A 22,809-nucleotide genomic window follows, 5' to 3' on the forward strand; every position below is an offset into this window, starting at 1 on the left:
GAGCGAAATTGGAGACCTGCCAAATCCGAGCGAACAACTACACTTTCTGTATGTTCTCCTGTATCCTTCTCTTCCCTCCCTCCACACATTCATCCTGGTGCTGCTTCCTTCCCTTCCATCCTCTCCTCTTTCATCATCAAATGCCTCTGCATATCTGAGGGGTATAATTCTGCCTGCACTGCGTCTTGTACTCCTGTGTTTTTGTTTTTTTGGGCTTCCTCCTTTAGTCTGATAGAGAGCGTATCTGGTTCAAGCTACACAGACACTGACAAAATTAAAATGAAACGGGGATCGGGGTTTGTAGTCAAGACATTCTTTTTTTATAATGCCATTGAACCTGCTATAAATGTAGCGTCAACAGGTGTAGACGGAGAATGGTAAATAATAAGATATAATATATAAACGGAATAAATGCTTCTGATTTCCAATAAATGACTGTTGGAGTAGTCTTGATAAGATAGCACTGACCTTTCTCAACCGCATCTGGTTGGGTGTTACAAAGCACAGCTTGTATACTAGATAACAATGAAATACAGATCTGTGGTAATGAGAGGAGAGAGGAGAGGAAGGGAAACCCTACAATCGACAGCAAGACTTCTCAACACATGCTGTGTAGGGGCCACAACCCCACAAACAACTGCTATTACAATTAGTTTCAAACACACACTAAAACAAAACAAAGTGTGTCCACAAGGCACCCTATTCCCTATATAGTGCACTCATTTTGACTAGAGCTAAACTTATCAAGGTAACACACCACACAGGGAATATGGTTCCATTTCAGACACAGAGAAAGACAGATCACCATAGGGAGAAAGGTTAGAGGTCACCATGCACCTGGTGGGTGAAATGCCGGAGGGGAGGGGGCGTTGCACACCACCGTCTCAGCCAGCAGGTTGTTATAGGGGTTGTTAGGGTCGTGGGCTCGGAGCAGAGGGTTAGTTAGGAGGTAGTTGCCAGTCATTCCTGTAAGAAGGAAGGAAAGAGTGAGGGAGGGAGGAAAGACGAGGCAGGATAGTGAGAAAGAGAGGAGAAAGGGGGAGAGAGGGTATGTTAAGAAGTAGTTGTCAGTCAACCCTGTAAGAATGGCAGGGGAGAAAGGGAAACAGAGTGAGAGAGGGAGACAGTGAGTGAGAGAGGGAGACAGTGAGTGAGAGAGGGAGGGAGACAGTGAATGAGAGAGGGAGGGAGACAGTGAGTGAGAGAGGGAGGGAGACAGTGAGTGAGAGAGGGAGGGAGACAGTGAGTGAGAGAGGGAGGCAGACAGTGAGTGAGAGCGGGAGAGAGGATGCGAGTGAGGGAGGAGAAACACTAGTATCTGATTATATTTGATTATATTTAAAGGACAAGGCAGGAGAGTAAATAAGGGAAGAGGAGATGAAGAGAGAGAGGCCAGAGTAAAAAGTACCATCAGTATAGGGTTTGCAGCAGTGTGCTTCTTCAGTAAATGCAACAGGCTGGGTAGTTGATGTTTAAATCATGTCTACACATCTTATTCTCCAGATTTAATTTCACAGAACAGCAAGCAATATTGTCCGCAACAAGTGAGTCGCTATAAACAAAGCCACATTCTGTACCACCAGAAAGTACCAAGCAAACATGTACTAAACACATTGTAAAGTACCTTCTCTGTTAAACAAATACTTGACTAATAAATAAATACTACTGTAGGGACTACATTTTAAAGTGGGAGTCAAAATATTCCGCATGATTTCAGTAATGATAAGAGGCCATCTGCACTCTTTGAAGATCTTTACTACTGAATAGTGTCTGTTCCAGGTGCCTAGGAATCAAAAGAAGTACACTGGAATAGATTGTTTTCTGGGCACCATGATGTTTTTATGAACATTTATTTTTCATTCAAGCCTCAGTTTTGGATTATTCCTTCTTTTTGAAAGGTTTTTTTATTTTTTACAGTGTGCAGGTCTCCATCTCTTCTGGTATGTTTACAGTAGTCATGTAAAACATGTCATTGTAAACAGCCACTTTACAGTCTAGAGACAGTGGACTGTATAGACTATACAATCAAACTGATAATGTGGGGACTACACACCGACATCACTGTGCTCCCACATAATGGAAGTGTACATAATGCATCTATCTATAAGTGTAATGTATAATAGCAATGTCCAGTCATTGAAAACAATATCTCATTTCTTATCAGTGGTGATTAAGGGAGCTTAATGCTGGCACTGATAAGGGGGACAGAAGTTAAAATCTATTTTACAGTGCAAGTCTGAGCTGTATCATGTTAAGCCTCTCTGTGACCTCGCCCTCACTCTCTTCCTCTGTCCTCTGTCTCTCTTTCCCCTCTCTCTCTACCTCTCCTCTTTCTTATTCTCTCTGTCAGTCTCTCCATCTCCCCCCTCTGTCTGTTTGTCTTTCTTTCCCAAGTCTATGTCTGTCTCACTCTCTCTCTCTCTCTCTCTCTCTCTCTCTCTCTCTCTCTTCTCTCTCTCTCTCTCTCTCTCTCTCTCGCGTGCTCTCTTTCTTTTCTCTCTCTCTCTCTCTCTCTCTCTCTCTCTCGCGTGCTCTCTTTCTTTCTCTCTCTCTCTGTCTTTCTCTCTCTGTCTCTCTCTCTCTGTCTCTCTCTCTCTGTCTCTCTCTCTCTGTCTCTCTCTCTCTGTCTCTGTCTCTGTCTCTCTCTCTCCGTCTCTGTCTCTCTCTCCGTCTCTCTCTCTGTCTCTCTCTCTCCGTCTCTCTCTCTCCGTCTCTCTCTCTCCGTCTCTCTCTCTCCTCTCTCGCGCGCGCTCTCTCTCGCGCGCGCTCTCTCTCTTTTGCGCACGCTCTCTCTCTTTCGCGCTCTCTCTCTCTGTCTCATGGCAGAAAAACATCAGGAGACCAGGCCAGGGTGAGGATGAGTCAGTGCACAGCCAGCAGAGCCCCTGTAGCCAGTCAGTCAGGGTCGCCCAGAGTTGAACACACAACACCAGCTTCTCATCACTGCCACTTGAAGCCAGACTAAGTAGCTATGTAACACTTCTCTCATCCAACAAGTAGCAGCTGTGCAGATCGGCCACCAAAAGACACATTGACGTGAACTTTGAGTCGTCATAAAACATTTGTTTAGCGTGTATTTGTTTACTTGCTGCTGAATAACCTGTATTTTATTTGTTGTTTATGTTTTTTTTGTAATAAGGACAGACACTAGCAATATTGAGTAAACATGTATCATTTTACCACAAAGCCGCCTCCTTGAATGAAGAGCATCATCATTGACTTGTTAAATAAAAGGTTAAATACATCAAAGTAAAATCTGCATCTGCCTTATTTATTCAAGGGCCCATAACAGAGAGAACATAACATGTGTAGATAGAGACAGAGGGGCCAGTCTTACCCTGGTGGTTCAGGGTGGAGGTGCTGTTGATGTCTCCGGAGATGAAGGAGGATTCTGACTGCTTCCTCACTGTGTCGTTCCACATCCTCCTGATACGACTCTGTAGGAGGTAAACATCAACACACGTATTAGAATAACCTTAAACACTGATGTCACTTCCCTTTACATGCTATCATGCAACAGAAAAAGACCACAAGAAAAATGCCCTGTGAAGGAAGCAAGCAAACACAATGGATTACAAGAACAACCTCCAAAACAAAATGGATGCATGCGAAATGACACCCTATTCCCTATATGGTGCACTACTTTTGACCAGGGCCCATAGGACTCTTGTCAAAAGTAGAACACAAAATAGGGAATAGGGTGCCATTTCGGACGCAACTTCAATCTTCAACGCTGGTATCCTTCCCTGTTCCCTCTGTATGCTAGCATGCAGCAGGAGAACAAGGCGTGGGCTCTCCCTTTCACCCTCAGTGGAAAGAGAGAAGGCAACTTCACACAAGAGGATCAGAACGACCACCTTTAACTCAATACAGACTCTTCCCTCTATGTGTTAGCATGCAACAGGAGAGAAAGACCACAACTGGCCGCTTCCTTCCTATGCCGCAAGACAATCTCTCTCTGGGCAAATACAGTTACTGAAGTGTACTAGAGTTCTGCTCTCAATAAAAAAAAGAAAGGGTTGAGAGGAGGTATATTCAAGTGTTCATGCTGGTCCTTGGCGTGCTAGCATGCAACAGGAGAAAGAGTAGAAGAAGAAACCTCGTTTCCCTCTCCATAGAAAGAAAGGATAGAAAAAAGGGTGTATATAATCCAACTTCCCGCTGCTGTACCGTACCTAGTATGTACTGTACCTGTGTGGCGGAGGAGTAGCGTGCGGTGGATCGAGACGTGGCCGTCTTGGCCGAGCTGTGGGACCCTTCAGAAGGCAGACCTCCGCAGCACTGGGACTGGCGGAAGCATTTGCTGTACTCTTTACGGACCTGCAGCGGGCACAGGATCAGGGCAGAGCGACAGAGACACAGTGAGCTCAGAGACACCACAACAGTGACAGTCGACTCCAGAGAGCGATAGAGAGAGGAAAGCTTTCCAACAAAGCCACAAAATCCATATCTTTATCAAATGCCACCAAGCCGACAGCAGCAGTTCAAATGGCGTGTCTCTGGAGATAGGCCTATCACGTCCGCCATGATGACACATTCAAATCTCACACAGAGGGGGGTTTCCAGGGGGGCAAATATGACATAGAAGCGGTGCTAATATCAGAGATAGTCTTAAATGTCAAGAAACAGCAGACATTGAAATGAGAAGCATATATTTTGCCTTGGACTTAAGTACACATAGATACATACAGTCATCTTATTTCTTTGGGAAACTGGTCATTAGAAAGGTTATTTCCCACTTCTGGTGAGGAAAGCTTGTCTTATATTCAAACATTGACGTACAAAATGCAGTGCTTGTTAGAGTCTGCTTCATTATCTTTATATAGGCCATTGGCATTAAATCCTTACCTTTTTCTGGAGGAGGCAGTGAAAGATAAAGATGAACATCCCTTGCAGAGTGTTGAAGATGGTGAAGAGGTACGCCATGACAACGGAGGACTCGTTGAGGAAGAACAGACCAAAGGACCAGGTCAGGCCCAGGAGAAAGAGCAGGGCGAAAGCTCCGAGCACCCAGGATCTGAAACACACAAACAATATTGATCACAAACATTAATAATAACTGAAGCGGCTGCCTTGATTTCATCTTTCATTCATTTGAAGTTGCTCTCTGTTCGGTTCCTAAGATTTGTTCTGTGGGGAGAGAAGGGGGCCGTGTTAGTATTCCTCCTTCTGGACATGTCTATACACTGAACAAAAATATAAACGCAATATGCAACAATTTCAAACATTTTACTGACATAAGGAAATCAGTCAATTTAAATAAATAGGCCTCCCGGGTGGCGCAGTGGTTAAGGGCGCTGTACTGCAGCACCAGCTGTGCCATCAGAGTCCCTGGGTTCGCCCCCAGGCTCTGTCGTAACCGGCCGCGACCGGGAGGTCCGTGGGGCGACGCACAATTGGCCTAGCGTCGTCCGGGTTAGGGAGGGGTTGGTCGGTAGGGATGTCCTTGTATAATCGCGCACCAGCGACTCCTGTGGCGGGCCTGGCGCAGTGCGCGCTAAGGTTGCCAAGGTGCACAGTGTTTCCTCCGACACATTGGTGCGGCTGGCTTCCGGGTTGGATGCGCGCTGTGTTAAGAAGCAGTATGGCTGGTTGGGTTGTGTATCGGAGGACGCATGACTTTCAACCTTCGTCTCTCCCGAGCCGTACGGGAGTTGTAGCGATGAGACAACATAGTAGCTACTATAACAATTGGATACCACGAAATTGGGGAGAGAAAGGGGTAAAATAAAAAAGACAGATATGCATCTGTTGGTCACAGATAACTTTTTTAAAGTAGGGGCGTGGATCAGAAAACCGACCACTATTTGCTTCATGCAGCGCGACACATCTCCTTCGCATAGAGTTCTTCAGGTTGTTGATTTTGGCCTGTGGAATGTTGTCCCACTCCTCTTCAATGGCTGTGGGAAGTTTCTGGATATTGGTGGGACCTGGAACACGTCGATCCAGAGCATCCCAAACATGCTCAATATGTGACATGTCTGCTGAGTATGCAGGCCATGGAAGAACTGGGACATTTTCAGCTTCCAGGAAAGGTGTACAGATCCTTGTGACATGGGGACGTGCATTATCATGCTGAAACATGAGGTGTTGGTGGCGGATGAATGGCACGACAATGGGCCTCAGGATCTTGTCACGGTATCTCTGTGCATTCAAATTGCCATCGATAAAATGCAATTGTGTTTGTTGTCTGTAGCTTATACCTGCCCATACCATAACTCCACCATGGGGCACTCTGTTCACAACATTGACATCAGCAAACCGCTCGCCAACACGTCGCTTTACACGTGGTCTGCGGTTGTGAGGCCGGTTGGATGCACTGCCGAATTTTCTAAAATGATGTTGGAGGCGGCTTCTGGTAGAGAAATTAAGATTAAATTGGTGGATATTCCTGCAGTCAGCATGCCAATTGCACACACCCTCAAAACTTGAGACATCTGTAGAATTGTGTTGTGTGGCAAAGCGTCACATTTTCGAGTTGGCTTTTATTGTCCCCAGCACAAGGTGCACCTGTGTAATGATCATGCTGTTTAATCAGCTTATTAATATGCCACACCTGTCAGGTGGATGGATTATCTTGGCAAAGGAGAAATGTTCACTAACAGGGATGTAAAAAATTTGTGCACAACATTTGAGAGAAATAAGCTTTTTGTGCGTATGGAACAATTCGGGGATCTTTTATTTCAGCTCATGAAACCAACACTTTACATGTTGCGTTTATATTTTTGTTCAGTGTACATAGAGTACAACCCATAAATGCTGATACGTAGATTTGGAATGAACTGAGGTCCTCTGACACAGTCAAACTATGTTTCCCTGTTTCTTCTCAGGGTTGGTTGGCTAAACAGAAACCGCCAACACAGCATGTTTCTCACATGAGGTTCCAGGAAAGCCCAAAGAGAATCAGATAGCCAACGGTAAGTTCCAATGGCGACGGCTGGCAACGGGAGCCATCGATACGCAGCAGAAAAGGGCTGAGCCTCCACGGAAGACAGAAAAAGAGAGAAAAGGAGACTAGTGAAAACCAGACACCACGTCTTTTGACTTTCAGAGAGACAAAAGACAATACAAACCCGAAATAGCGAGAGATGCTACAGATTAGTTGCGCTTTTGTGTCCGTGTGTACATTGTTCATTATTTGATGGTATTTTGGGCGTGGGTATTCTGGCTCTTTATGCTTTTCAAACCTCAATTGACTTATTATTTCAAAGTCTTGTGGAAAGTTACAAATCTAACTTTGCAAGAGTAAATAATTGGTCGATTAGAGGTGGACTCCAATTAATGACAGTTTAATGAGTTTTGCATCCTTTGAATGATTTGTTTGAATGAGCCTGCTATCTTTGAAAGCAGACCCTCTTTGAAACTACATTCTTAACCAGGACAGCATGACAGAGGTCAATTCAACGATGCCTCTGCTTTTAAAAGCTTCGACTCTTCTTTTATCCAATTCCCTGGAACGACAGGCTGTTTGAATAAAGATGTGAGTACAACTCCAGTTCCTCCACCCCACACATGCATCTAAGAGCCACATGTTTAAGCCAGTGTTCCAGGGGAACCTGTACACGACCACAGGAGCAACTGATACAAGAGTTCAGGGATGCAGTTATGAAGAAATGAAAGAGGCAATGTAACCCCCCCGCATAGTGCAAACACTGCCCTCATAAACACCAAGCCCCCCAAAAAATAACACCCGAGGATAGAAATCAAATCTGAAAGGAAAATATTTGTCCACTCCAGTTATGGGTTATTGAGATGTAATTCTAAGGTCAAATACACCAAATAAACCGTTCAATATCACACAAGCAAGACCGTGGCTGGGAACAGCACGCAACACGTTGGTTTCTCACTTCAAACTGAGCTGACACGAAACCAGTAGTATCAGCCTTCACGTCATCTCCAGAGTGACCTCAGAACCCCCTCTCACCTGATACCGCCCAGCCGGGTCGAGTCGGGTTTCATAGAAGTAGAGTGCTTCACCATCTTGTACATGGTCACCACCAGGAAGATGAGATTGAGCTGTCAAAACAGAGGCACAGCGAGGTTAACACACCACACTGGAGCACGGCATTCATTTCCTGGTATGAGCAGCAATCCACGCCGCCAACATTTCATGGTAACTTAGACCCAGACCAGGATGGTTCGTACACAAATAGGAAAAAACATTTAACAAGCAGCATGTCGCCTACATGTTCAGTGACTCACTGAGATCATATAATAATAACAGATCAACATTATTGTGTTATACCAGGAGGGATATGAAACGTTCCATCTTTAAAACAGACTCCCAAATGTGAGAATAGAGAGGATGTAGCGTAGCTTTGGTCTCCAGCTCCACTAACACTGGCTCTGGTAAAGTGCCTCGAATGCCCCTTCCCACTCCTATGGCTGACGTAACGCACAACACCTCAGGCCTTGGCCAAGCAGTCTGGTGCCAAACACGTGTTATTACTCATCACAGCATGGGAATGTTCATCTAATACAGCAAAAAAACAGAACAGAGACCGAGAGAGAGACCAGAACGCCATATTTTAGAAACAAAGGACCGGAGCCAGGAAAAACAGCTCCATATTCTAAGCTATACATTCAGAGAGGTTTCCATGACTTCATGATGTTTGTCTGTAAGCACAGGGAGGTCCACCGCCACCAGGGGAAGGAGGGATATGGGACATTAAAACCTCACTGAAAACAATTGTTCAGTAAATATTATATCTTTTTATACTTCTATATATTTAGCATTTTCAGTTATTACAACATTCTCTATGAAAGAAAATAAATGACAATAACTGCCTGGCTTGGAAGGAATACAAACATATTCTGATCTAGCAGAGATACTGTCCCAAGATGATCAAATGCAATATACCTGAGGGCTGAATTTTATGAAAGCTGTTCAGTATATAATCTCACTCTAAAACATGAATACACCAGGCCAATATAGAGCCGTAGCTATATACATCCTTTTCAAATAGAAACCAATAACGTGGGGTGGAAGAGGGAGAGGGCAGAGTTAGAGAGAGTGATAGAGGGAGAGAGAGAGAGAGAGAGAGAGAGAGAGAGAGAGAGAGGGAGAGAGAGGGAGAGAGAGAGCGGGATAGAAGGAGAGACAGAGAGAGGGATAGAGGGAGAGAGGGATAGAAGGAGAGCGAGAGGCAGAGGGATAGAGATAGAGAGAGAGAGAGAGAGAGAGAGAGAGAGAGAGAGAGAGAGAGAGAGAGAGAGAGAGAGAGAGAGAGAGAGAGAGAGAGAGGGAGAGGGAGAGAGGGAGAGAGAGAGCGGGATAGAAGGAGAGACAGAGAGAGGGATAGAGGGAGAGAGGGATAGAAGGAGAGCGAGAGGCAGAGGGATAGAGAGAGAGAGAGAGAGAGAGAGAGAGAGAGAGAGAGAGAGAGAGAGAGAGAGAGAGAGAGAGAGAGAGAGAGAGAGAGAGAGAGAGAGAGAGAGAGAGAGAGAGAGAGAGAGAGAGAGAGGAGAGAGAGAGAGGATAGAAGGAGAGACAGAGAGAGGGATAGAAGGAGAGAGGGATAGAAGGAGAGCGAGAGGCAGAGGGATAGAGAGAGAGAGAGAGAGAGAGAGAGAGAGAGAGAGAGAGAGAGAGAGAGAGAGAGAGAGAGAGAGAGAGAGAGAGAGAGAGAGAGAGAGAGAGAGAGAGAGAGAGAGAGAGAGAGAGAGAGAGAGAGAGAGAGAGGAGAGAGAGAGAGATAGGAGAGAGAGAGGGAGAGAGAGAGAGAGAGAGGGAGAGAGAGAGAGCGGGATAGAAGGAGAGACAGAGAGAGGGATAGAGGGAGAGAGAGAGGGATAGAAGGAGAGAGAGGGAGAGAGAGAGGGATAGAAGGAGAGACAGAGAGAGGGATAGAAGGAGAGAGAGAGGGATAGAGAGAGGGATAGAAGGAGAGATAGAGGGAGAGACAGAGAGAGGAATAGAGAGAGGGATAGAGGGAGAGACAGAGAGAGGGATAGAGGTAGAGACAGAGGGATATAGGTAGAGACAGAGAGAGGGATAGAAGGAGAGATAGAGATAGGGATAGAGGGAGAGACAGAGAGAGGGATAGAGGTAGAGACAGAGGGATATAGGTAGAGACAGAGAGAGGGATAGAGGGAGAGACAGAGAGAGGGATAGAGGTAGAGACAGAGGGATATAGGTAGAGACAGAGAGAGGGATAGAGGGAGAGACAGAGAGAGGGATATAGGTAGAGACAGAGGGATATAGGTAGGATAGAGAGGGGGAGAGACAGAGAGAGGGATAGAGGGAGAGACAGAGAGAGGGATAGAGGTAGAGACAGAGGGATATAGGTAGAGACAGAGAGAGGGATAGAAGGAGAGATAGAGAGAGGGATAGAGGGAGAGACAGAGAGAGGGACATAGGTAGAGAAAGAGAGAGGGATAGAGGGAGAGACAGAGAGAGGGATAGAGGGAGAGACAGAGAGAGGGATAGAGGTAGAGACAGAGGGATATAGGTAGAGACAGAGAGAGGGATAGAGGGAGAGACAGAGAGGGATATAGGGAGAGACAGAGAGAGGGATAGAGGGAGAGACAGAGAGAGGGATAGAGGTAGAGACAGAGGGATATAGGTAGAGACAGAGAGAGGGATAGAGGGAGAGACAGAGAGAGGGATATAGGTAGAGACAGAGAGAGGGATAGAGGGAGAGACAGAGAGAGGGATAGAGGGAGAGACAGAGAGAGGGATAGAGGTAGAGACAGAGGGATATAGGTAGAGACAGAGAGAGGGATAGAGGGAGAGACAGAGAGGGATAGAGGGAGAGACAGAGAGAGGGATAGAGGTAGAGACAGAGGGATATAGGTAGAGACAGAGAGAGGGATATAGGTAGAGACAGTGAGAGGGATAGAAGGAGAGACAGAGAGAGGGATATAGGTAGAGACAGAGAGAGGGATATAGGTAGAGACAGTGAGAGGGATAGAAGGAGAGAAGAAAAGACAGAGAAGGGATTTTAGATCAAAGTGATGTTTGTCTCCTAGGCACCAGGGCCGATTTAGGTCTGCATGAGTCTAGTGGTTGGAGATGCATTTAACACAGCCGCCAGTGATGACACAGATCTGATGAGACAGGCAGAGGAGCAGGCAGAGGAGCAGGCAGAGACAGCTTAGGGCTGGCTCAACTACCGTAGAACCGTGTAACCGACTGTTATGGATGAAGAGCGTCATGAAAACAATAACTATCATAATCGTTTAAAAAATATATTTTTTACATGGCATTTTTTGTAATGTCAGTTGAGTTGAATCAACAAATCACAACCCATATTTTAGCATATCATTCACTAGCTGCCAGTCCACCCATTACGCCATCATTGCCTTGAAAGGGGACGCCCACTCTATTTATTCTATTTCTATGGCAGCAAATGCAATCAGGAGCAGAGAGCAGAAAATGGGCATAATTTCGTATATAAACGGTTATTGAGGTCACCACGGTCATTTGGCTGGCCAATTACCGTCAAATAAAGTTCCATGACCGTCACAGCCCTAAGGCAGGCAGGCAGAGAGGCAGGCACTGAACTGTACATGTCCTTGCTTCTCCCCGCACCCCACCCTGTACGGACTCTCTGCTCTGCACTACCTACTAGCTCTGCACTACCCATTACCTCCTCAGAAAACACACCACCAAAAACACAGCACCCTTTCCCTTATGTATCCATGCAGAGTATGTGCGTGTGTATGTGCTGTATAAACACAGTATGTACACATGTTTTCTGTGTGAATAATACAAATGTACAGTACCAGTCCAAAGTTTGGACACGCCTACTGATTCCAGGCCTTTTCTTTATTTTCACCATTTACTACATTGTAGAAGAATAGTGAAGACATCAAAACAATGAAATAACACACATGGAATCATGTAGTAACAAAACAAAAGTGGTAAACAAATCCAAATATATTTTATATTTGAGATTCTTCAAAGCAGCGTTGCACACTCTTGGCATTCTCTCAACCAGCTTCATGAGGTAGTCACCTGGAATGCATTTCAATTAACAGGTGTGCCTTGTTAAAAGTGAATTTGTGGAATTTCCATCCTTCTTAATGCGTTTGAGCCAATCGTTTGTGTTGTGACAAGGTAGGGGTGGTATACAGAAGATAGCCCTATTTGGCAAGAACAGCTTAAATAAGCAAAGAGAAACGACAGCACATCATTACTTTAAGACATGAAGGTCAGTCAATCTGGAAAATCTCAAGAACTTTCTTCAAGTGCAGTCACAAAAACCATCAAGCGCTATGATGAAACTGGCTCTCATGAGGACCGCCACAGGAAAGGAAGACCCAGAGTTACCTCTGCTGCAGAGGATAAGTTCATTAGAGTTACCAGCCTCAGAAATTGCAGCCCAAAAACATGCTTCACAGAGTTCAAGTAACAGACACATCTCAACATCAACTGTTCAGAGGAGACTGCGTGAATCAGGAATTCAAGGTTGAATGTCTGCAAAGAAACCACTACTAAAGGACACCAATAATAAGAAGAGACTTGCTTGGGCCAAGAATCATCAGCAATGGACATTAGACCGGTAGAAATCTGTTACATTTTTGGTTCCAACCCCTGTGAGATGCAAAGTAGGTGAACGGATGATCTCTGCATGTGTGGTTCCCACCGTGAAGCATGGAGGAGGTGTGATGGAGTGGGGGTGCTTTTCTGGTGACACTGCCAGTGATTTATTTAGAATTCAAGGCACACTTAACCAGCATGGCTACCACAGATTCTGCAGCAATACACCATCCTATCTGGTTTACTCTTAGTGGGACTATAATTTGTTTTTCTACAGGACAACGACCCAACACACCTACAGGCTGTGTATGGGCAATTTGACCAAGAAGGAGAGTGATGGAGTGCTGCATCAGATGACCTGGCCTCCACAATCACCTGACCACAACCCAATTGAGATGGTTGGGGATGAGTTGAACCGCAGAGTGAAGGAAAAGCAGCCAACAAGTGCTCAGCATATGTGGGAACTCCTTCAAGACTGTTGGAAAAGCATTCCAGGTGAAGCTGGTTGAGAGAATGCCAAGAATGTGCAAATCTGTCATAATGGGTGGCTACTTTGAAGAATCTAAAATACATTTTGATTTGTTGAACACTTTTTTGATTACTACACGATTCCATGTGTGTTATTTCATAGTTATGATGTCTTCACTATTATTCTACAATTTAGAAAATAGTAAAAATAAAGAAAAACGACCTGAATGAGTAGGTGTCCAAACTTTTGACTGGTACTGTATGTGCATGCATGGGTGTGTGTACGCGTGTGTGAACTCCATGCGGCCTGCATGAAATATTTAAAGGTGAGGATGGAGATGTCCATACAACGGGATTGGCTGGGGACGTGTCATGATCCCCGGGAGGGCCAGGGGGTTATGGGTAATGGCTGTCTGGCCCACCCACTCATTATTTCCATGTTCAACCCTGAGCAAATGACCTTCATGCCTGAGATTGTCTCTCCTCCTCCTCAGACAACTGACAGTGTAAGGCAAGGACTGCTTCCTCAATCATCAACTATTTCCACCAAACAAACAGCTAAGCTGATGAATGCTGCTGCTCACTAGACTAGACAAATTTCATAGGATTTTACAGCTGAATGACTGCTGATGTCCTCATGTCAGCTATAATGGACCACTTTCCTTTCATGCAACTTGATCAGCAAAAGCAAGAGCTAAGTGACCAGGCGAGACAGAAAAACAAAACAAACATTAACTTTTCTCCCCATTCACATTACTTTGTGGAAAACACATACATGTAACAGACTATACAAACATAGTAACAGACATAGGCAGAGACACAGACACAGACACCAACATAGTAACAGACGTAAGCAGAGACACAGACACAGATACCCACATAGTAACAGACATAGGCAGAGACACAGACACAGATACCCACATAGTAACAGACGTAGGCAGAGACACAGATACAGACACCAACCAAGTAACAGACGTAGGCAGAGACACAGACACAGATACCCACATAGTAACAGACGTAGGCAGAGACACAGATACAGACACCAACCAAGTAACAGATGTAGGCAGAGACACAGATACCAACATAGTAACAGACATAGGCAGAGACACAGACACAGATACCCACATAGTAACAGACGTAGGCAGAGACACAGACACAGATACCAACATAGTAACAGACGTAGGCAGAGACACAGACACAGACACCAACATAGTAACAGACGTATGCAGAGACACAGACACAGACACCAACATAGTAACAGACGTAGGCAGAGACGCAGACACCAACATAGTAACAGACTTAGGCAGACACAGACACAGATACCCACATAGTAACAGACGTAGGCAGAGACACAGACACCAACATAGTAACAGACGTAGGCAGAGACACAGATACCAACATAGTAACAGACATAGGCAGAGACACAGACACCAACATAGTAACAGACATAGGCAGAGACACAGACACCAACATAGTAACAGACGTAGGCAGAGACACAGACACAAATACCCACATAGTAACATACGTAGGCAGAGACACAGACACAGACACCGACATAGTAACAGACGTAGGCAGAGACACAGATACCAACATAGTAACAGACGTAGGCAGAGACACAGACACCAACATAGTAACTGACATAGGCAGAGACACAGACACCAACATAGTAACAGACGTAGGCAGAGACACAGACACAGACACCAACATAGTAACAGACGTAGGCAGAGACACAGATACCAACATAGTAACAGATGTAGGCAGAGACACAGACACAGACACCAACATAGTAACAGACGTAGGCAGAGACACAGATACCAACATAGTAACTGACGTAGGCAGAGACACAGATACCCACATAGTAACAGACGTAGGCAGAGACACAGACACCAACATAGTAACAGACGTAGGCAGAGACACAGACACCAACATAGTAACAGACGTAGGCAGAGACACAGACACAGACACAGACACCAACATAGTAACTGACGTAGGCAGAGACACAGACACCAACATAGTAACTGACGTAGGCAGAGACACAGACACAGACACCAACATAGTAACAGACGTAGGCAGAGACACAGACACCAACATAGTAACTGACGTAGGCAGAGACACAGACACCAACATAGTAACAGACGTAGGCAGAGACACAGACACCAACATAGTAACAGACGTAGGCAGAGACACAGACACCAACATAGTAACAGACGTAGGCAGAGACACAGACACCAACATAGTAACTGACGTAGGCAGAGACACAGACACCAACATAGTAACAGACGTAGGCAGAGACACAGACACCAACATAGTAACTGACGTAGGCAGAGACACAGACACCAACATAGTAACAGACGTAGGCAGAGACACAGATACCAACATAGTAACAGACGTAGGCAGAGACACAGATACCAACATAGTAACAGACGTAGGCAGAGACACAGACACCAACATAGTAACAGACGTAGGCAGAGACACAGACACCAACATAGTAACTGACGTAGGCAGAGACACAGACACCAACATAGTAACAGACGTAGGCAGAGACACAGATACCAACATAGTAACAGACGTAGGCAGAGACACAGACACCAACATAGTAACAGACGTAGGCAGAGACACAGACACCAACATAGTAACAGATGTAGGCAGAGACACAGACACAGATACCAACATAGTAACAGAAGTAAGCAGAGACACAGACACAGATACCAACATAGTAACAGACGTAGGCAGAGACACAGACACAGACACCAACATAGTAACAGACGTAGGCAGAGACACAGACACAGACACCAACATAGTAACAGACGTAGGCAGAGACACAGACACAGATATCAACATAGTAACTGACGTAGGCAGAGACACAGACACAGACACCAACATAGTAACAGACGTAGGCAGAGACACAGACACCAACATAGTAACTGACGTAGGCAGAGACACAGACACCAACATAGTAACTGACGTAGGCAGAGACACAGACACCAACATAGTAACTGACGTAGGCAGAGACACAGACACAGACACCAACATAGTAACTGACGTAGGCAGAGACACAGACACCAACATAGTAACTGACGTAGGCAGAGACACAGACACCAACATAGTAACAGACGTAGGCAGAGACACAGACACCAACATAGTAACTGACGTAGGCAGAGACACAGACACCAACATAGTAACAGACGTAGGCAGAGACACAGATACCAACATAGTAACTGACGTAGGCAGAGACACAGACACCAACATAGTAACAGACGTAGGCAGAGACACAGACACAGATACCAACATAGTAACAGACGTAGGCAGAGACACAGACACCAACATAGTAACAGACGTAGGCAGAGACACAGACACAGATACCAACATAGTAACAGACGTAGGCAGAGACCCAGACACAGATACCAACATAGTAACAGACGTAGGCAGAGACACAGACACAGACACCAACATAGTAACAGACGTAGGCAGAGACACAGACACAGATACCAACATAGTAACAGACTTAGGCAGAGACACAGACACCAACATAGTAACAGATGTAGGCAGAGACACAGACACCAACATAGTAACTGACGTAGGCAGAGACGCAGACACAGACACCAACATAGTAACAGACGTAGGCAGAGACACAGACACCAACATAGTAACAGACGTAGGCAGAGACACAGACACAGACACCAACATAGTAACAAACGTAGGCAGAGACACAGACACAGATACCAACATAATAACTGACGTAGGCAGAGACACAGACACCAACATAGTAACTGGCGTAGGCAGAGACACAGACACCAACATAGTAACAGACGTAGGCAGAGACACAGACACCAACATAGTAACAGACGTAGGCAGAGAAACAGACACCAACATAGTAACAGACGTAGGCAGAGACACAGACACAGACACCAACATAGTAACAGACGTAGGCAGAGACACAGACACAGATACCAACATAGTAACAGAAGTAGGCAGAGACACAGACACAGACACCAACATAGTAACAGACGTATGCAGAGACACAGACACAGACACCAACATAGTAACAGACGTAGGCAGAGACGCAGACACCAACATAGTAACAGACTTAGGCAGACACAGACACAGATACCCACATAGTAACAGACGTAGGCAGAGACACAGATACCAACATAGTAACAGACATAGGCAGAGACACAGACACCAACATAGTAACAGACATAGGCAGAGACACAGACACCAACATAGTAACAGACGTAGGCAGAGACACAGACACAAATACCCACATAGTAACATACGTAGGCAGAGACACAGACACAGACACCGACATAGTAACAGATGTAGGCAGAGACACAGACACCAACATAGTAACAGACGTAGGCAGAGACACAGACACCAACATAGTAACAGACGTAGGCAGAGACACAGATACCAACATAGTAACAGATGTAGGCAGAGACACAGACACAGACACCAACATAGTAACAGACGTAGGCAGAGACACAGACACAGACACCAACATAGTAACAGACGTAGGCAGAGACACAGACACCAACATAGTAACAGACGTAGGCAGAGACACAGACACCAACATAGTAACAGACGTAGGCAGAGACACAGACACAGACACCAACATAGTAACTGACGTAGGCAGAGACACAGACACAGATACCAACATAGTAACTGACGTAGGCAGAGACACAGACACAGACACCAACATAGTAACAGACGTAGGCAGAGACACAGACACAGACACCAACATAGTAACAGACATAGGCAGAGACACAGACACCAACATAGTAACAGACGTAGGCAGAGACACAGACACCAACATAGTAACAGACGTAGGCAGAGACACAGATACCAACATAGTAACTGACGTAGGCAGAGACACAGACACCAACATAGTAACAGACGTAGGCAGAGACACAGACACAGATACCAACATAGTAACAGACGTAGGCAGAGACACAGACACCAACATAGTAACAGACGTAGGCAGAGACACAGACACAGATACCAACATAGTAACAGACGTAGGCAGAGACACAGACACAAACATAGTAACTGACGTAGGCAGAGACACAGACACCAACATAGTAACAGACGTAGGCAGAGACACAGACACCAACATAGTAACAGACGTAGGCAGAGACACAGACACCAACATAGTAACATACGTAGGCAGAGACACAGACACAGACACCAACATAGTAACAGACGTAGGCAGAGACACAGACACAGATACCAACATAGTAACTGACGTAGGCAGAGACACAGACACCAACATAGTAACAGATGTAGGCAGAGACACAGACACCAACATAGTAACTGACGTAGGCAGAGACGCAGACACAGACACCAACATAGTAACAGACGTAGGCAGAGACACAGACACCAACATAGTAACAGACGTAGGCAGAGACACAGACACAGACACCAACATAGTAACAGACGTAGGCAGAGACACAGACACAGATACCAACATAGTAACTGACGTAGGCAGAGACACAGACACCAACATAGTAACAGACGTAGTCAGAGACACAGACACCAACATAGTAACAGACGTAGGCAGAGACACAGACACAGATACCAACATAGTAACTGACGTAGGCAGAGACACAGACACCAACATAGTAACAGACGTAGTCAGAGACACAGACACCAACATAGTAACAGACGTAGGCAGAGACACAGACACAGACACCAACATAGTAACAGACGTAGGCAGAGACACAGACACAGACACCAACATAGTAACAGACGTAGGCAGAGACACAGACACAGATACCAACATAGTAACTGACGTAGGCAGAGACACAGACACCAACATAGTAACAGATGTAGGCAGAGACACAGACACCAACATAGTAACTGACGTAGGCAGAGACGCAGACACAGACACCAACATAGTAACAGACGTAGGCAGAGACACAGACACCAACATAGTAACAGACGTAGGCAGAGACACAGACACAGACACCAACATAGTAACAGACGTAGGCAGAGACACAGACACAGATACCAACATAGTAACTGACGTAGGCAGAGACACAGACACCAACATAGTAACAGACGTAGTCAGAGACACAGACACCAACATAGTAACAGACGTAGGCAGAGACACAGACACAGACACCAACATAGTAACAGACTTAGTCAGAGACACAGACACAGATACCAACATAGTAACAGACTTAGTCAGAGACACAGACACAGACACCAACATAGTAACAGACGTAGGCAGAGACACAGACACCAACATAGTAACAGACGTAGGCAGAGACACAGATACCAACATAGTAACAGACTTAGTCAGAGACACAGACACAGACACCAACATAGTAACAGACGTAGGCAGAGACACAGACACCAACATAGTAACAGACGTAGGCAGAGACACAGACACCAACATAGTAACAGACGTAGGCAGAGACACAGACACAGACACCAACATAGTAACAGACGTAGTCAGAGACACAGACACCAACATAGTAACAGACGTAGGCAGAGACACAGACACAGACACCAACATAGTAACAGACGTAGGCAGAGACACAGACACAGATACCAACATAGTAACTGACGTAGGCAGAGACACAGACACCAACATAGTAACAGACGTAGTCAGAGACACAGACACCAACATAGTAACAGACGTAGTCAGAGACACAGACACAGATACCAACATAGTAACAGACGTAGTCAGAGACACAGACACTCAAGCCCATACTGTATGGATAATGCACATAATATACCAGGCTTTCATGCCATCATAGACACACACACATCCCATAAAGTATAATGTGGCTTACCATGATAATGAAGATGACAGGTCCTATGAAGCTCCAAATGAAGTGGTTATCCACCCTCAGCCAGCAGCTGCAATGGAACATGGTCATGTGATCAGGTGATTGACATCCCTCAAGAGCAAATGATCTATTCTGTCTCCCCCACTGTGACTGTGACATCTCTGCATTTTCTACACTCTAAAAACACAGCAGCATTTGTCACAATGTATCCTACTGATCAGTAGCCAGCCTGGCTTCTAGACTTGCTAGATGACATGATGATATAGTTACTACAGCAATAGAATAGTGATTGTCATTCTGGACCACAGAGAGAACCTGACCTTGAACACATTCTGGCTGTGAGCCATACAACAGCACTGGTATTGCATTCATGACTTCAGTCTGCCAATGTCTACAATTGAGAGAGCAGTCTGGCTATACTTTTGACCCTAAACACAGTCAAAACGTACGCACAAATAGTTCCAACAAGATTTGTGCTGAAGCTACTGTATGTATTATCAGATAATATGTTCATTCAAATGCAGGGAGTGCTGCACCACAGACCCGAATGTAAAAAGAATACCCAATTTACATAACTCCCTCTGGAAAAAGACAAGCCTACGACAAATCATATGGCTTGTTTCTTGGATAAAGGCCACTGGAGAAGAAAAGTTTAAAGAATTAAGGTCAAGAGAGAAAAAACTAGCTCACAGAGAACACACCAGACCAGAGCAACCGACCGGACAGACAACTCATTAATGTAGTAGTTTTGCTCACAGCTTTCCTATATGACAGGGTGTACATTTGCCAGGAGGCAGAGGGAGAGGCAGTGGGAGACTGGGGCCTGTGATGTAGCTCTCATTAGCAATATATCTATCTATGTGTGAAGAAAGGGATTCTTGATCTGGAGCTGGCTGGCTTGGGAGGCCTGATGCTCTCTGCACCAAGAAAGGAAGACAGATACTGTTGAATGATCCCAGTTTTATTGTGCAACGTTTCCACCCCAAGGTCAACATCCGAAGAGGGTATCTATCTTTATTTCTATCTTTCTTGACATTACTTTTCGTACCCTGCACCTGGCGGTTACTGGACGCACGGACACCACTTCTTAGCTACTGCATTTTGCACCAAAAACACAAAGAGAAGGTCTACAGATGTGATCAGATGTTACTTACGCTCTCGGTGTCCCGTAGCTGCGGTAGTCGATGGCGGCCGAGATTCCCACCACCACAGCAGGAAAGAGGTATCCTGAGGCGTAATAGTACTTCCTGCGGGAGAACTCACTCTCAAACACCTCAACCAGCATGAGGTAGAGCTGCACGCCCTCCAGGCACATCCAGGCAAACGCCGCGAGGAAGAAGAAATGAAGAACGACCGCGATGATGGAACACACCAGCTGGGATGGGGACACATTGAAAGGTGACACATAGAGCGGTAGAGGGACAGTGGCATTGAAGCTGCATTGAGACAAGGGAAGTTAAAGTAGGCAAATATAACTGGAACATATTCCCTGGGAACACAATGATAATTAGCCAAAACAACTGTGCATCGAAGCCCACTCCGATCCATGTGTACGTTCGGGGGGCACCGACACTCCTTACCTTGGGTTCAGTCATATTGATGCCCACAAGAAAGACCAGCTCAGCAATGAAAAGGTTGAGGCAGAGGTTCTTGTGGATGGTGTTGCGGTCGCTCTGAAGGCCCCTGAAGAAGCAGAAGGTGAAGAGGCTGATGGCCAGACACACCAGCGACACAGCGATTCCCATCCGGGTTATCACCGTCAGCAGCAGCTCATGGACACTCCCCTCTGCCTGGAGAACAGGGCAGAGAGACACAAACCTCCGGAGTTAGAAGCAACAACCTGCCGGATGTACCTAAACACGGGGGGTGGTTAGACCTAATAAGCTTTGCTTTGTTGCGAAGACCTTTTTATCTTATTCAAATGTATAGGGAATACAATGAGTAGGACGCTATCTAGTACAGTACCACCGCCACCTTCCTTTCTCAGGCCATTTTAAACAAATCCCGTTCCCAACATTTATCAGTATATGCTATATAATCTTAAGTATACCCAATAACCTGGTATAATGTACCATGTAAGATCATGGAGCAAGTATGATTTCATGACATATACAGATATTTATAAAGGGATTTAACTCAACATCTAGCTGCACCAATCAGAAACATGAGGCAACACAGGAGGGAGGGTTTAGACCCAATAGCCTGCCGGAAAACATAAAACATGACAGACTTCATGTCCCCATCAACGAACCTTGACATAACATGAATGTCCAGGCTCACTGAGGGTTTGAAAACCCAACATCTACTGTAGGAAACAGATGATGCCCTGCCAATGTAAAGTCCTTAGTAAGCGGTCACAAAAGCACGACATGTTATAACATATATTGGGGGTGCGCTCTGTGAAGAGATGACATTATAAAATATAGTGTGGGATCACTCTGTGAAGGGATGGCATTATAAAATATAGTGTGGGATCACTCTGAAGGGATGACATTATAAAATATAGTGTGGGATCACTCTGAAGGGATGACATTATAAAATATAGTGTGGGATCACTCTGTGAAGGGATGACATTATAAAATATAGTGTGGGATCACTCTGTGAAGGGATGACATTATAAAATATAGTGTGGGATCACTCTGTGAAGAGATGACATTATAAAATATAGTGTGGGATCACTCTGTGAAGGGCTGATTAAAGTGTGTGTCACAACCCATGAAAATGAACACATTTCAACGTAGGCTACAACCATACGCGAAAAAAATAGACGGCTTCACCATCCAGAATATCATTCAGGGACAGTGGTCTGAACATGAGGTAATGCGTTCCGTGATATGAGTCATTTTATTGAGGGCAGGCCAGGAGGAGTTGTAGTTGAGGTGTAGGGCTGGTGTGACGGGAAGTCCTAGCTCAGGGACTGGTTTCTCCTTGTGGTGAAGGGTTTTAAAGGTTTGGGGTTTGTGAAGGGAAGAGTTCATGAGTCGGGACATGTTATTATATAAACCACAAACTTACGTTCCACGTTTATTACTGGGTAGATGCTTGCAGCACATTATATTTATC

General features: G+C 45.4%; 1 protein-coding gene across 14 annotated transcripts in view; it reads right to left on the minus strand.

Moving 5' to 3' along the window:
- LOC124009345 (adhesion G protein-coupled receptor L2-like) overlaps positions 1–22,809 on the minus strand; it is a 135,640-nt gene that overhangs the window by 6,782 nt on the left and 106,049 nt on the right. For 5 of the 14 annotated variants that reach the window (XM_046321049.1, XM_046321039.1, XM_046321041.1 and 2 more), the window contains 8 exons: positions 21,327–21,536; positions 20,901–21,121; positions 19,750–19,816; positions 7,925–8,016; positions 4,849–5,017; positions 4,192–4,320; positions 3,338–3,437; positions 838–966 (listed from right to left, as the gene is read on the minus strand). In XM_046321049.1, coding sequence (XP_046177005.1) covers positions 838–966; positions 3,338–3,437; positions 4,192–4,320; positions 4,849–5,017; positions 7,925–8,016; positions 19,750–19,816; positions 20,901–21,121; positions 21,327–21,536 — 1,117 coding nt within the window. Of the gene's footprint in view, positions 1–837; positions 967–1,278; positions 1,319–3,337; positions 3,438–4,175; positions 4,321–4,848; positions 5,018–7,924; positions 8,017–19,749; positions 19,817–20,900; positions 21,122–21,326; positions 21,537–22,809 lie in introns of those variants that run through there. The other 9 variants (XM_046321048.1, XM_046321047.1, XM_046321043.1 and 6 more) reach the window with 4 other exon arrangements.

The sequence above is a fragment of the Oncorhynchus gorbuscha genome, linkage group LG22, assembly GCF_021184085.1.
Source record: "Oncorhynchus gorbuscha isolate QuinsamMale2020 ecotype Even-year linkage group LG22, OgorEven_v1.0, whole genome shotgun sequence".
NCBI lineage: Eukaryota > Metazoa > Chordata > Actinopteri > Salmoniformes > Salmonidae > Oncorhynchus > Oncorhynchus gorbuscha.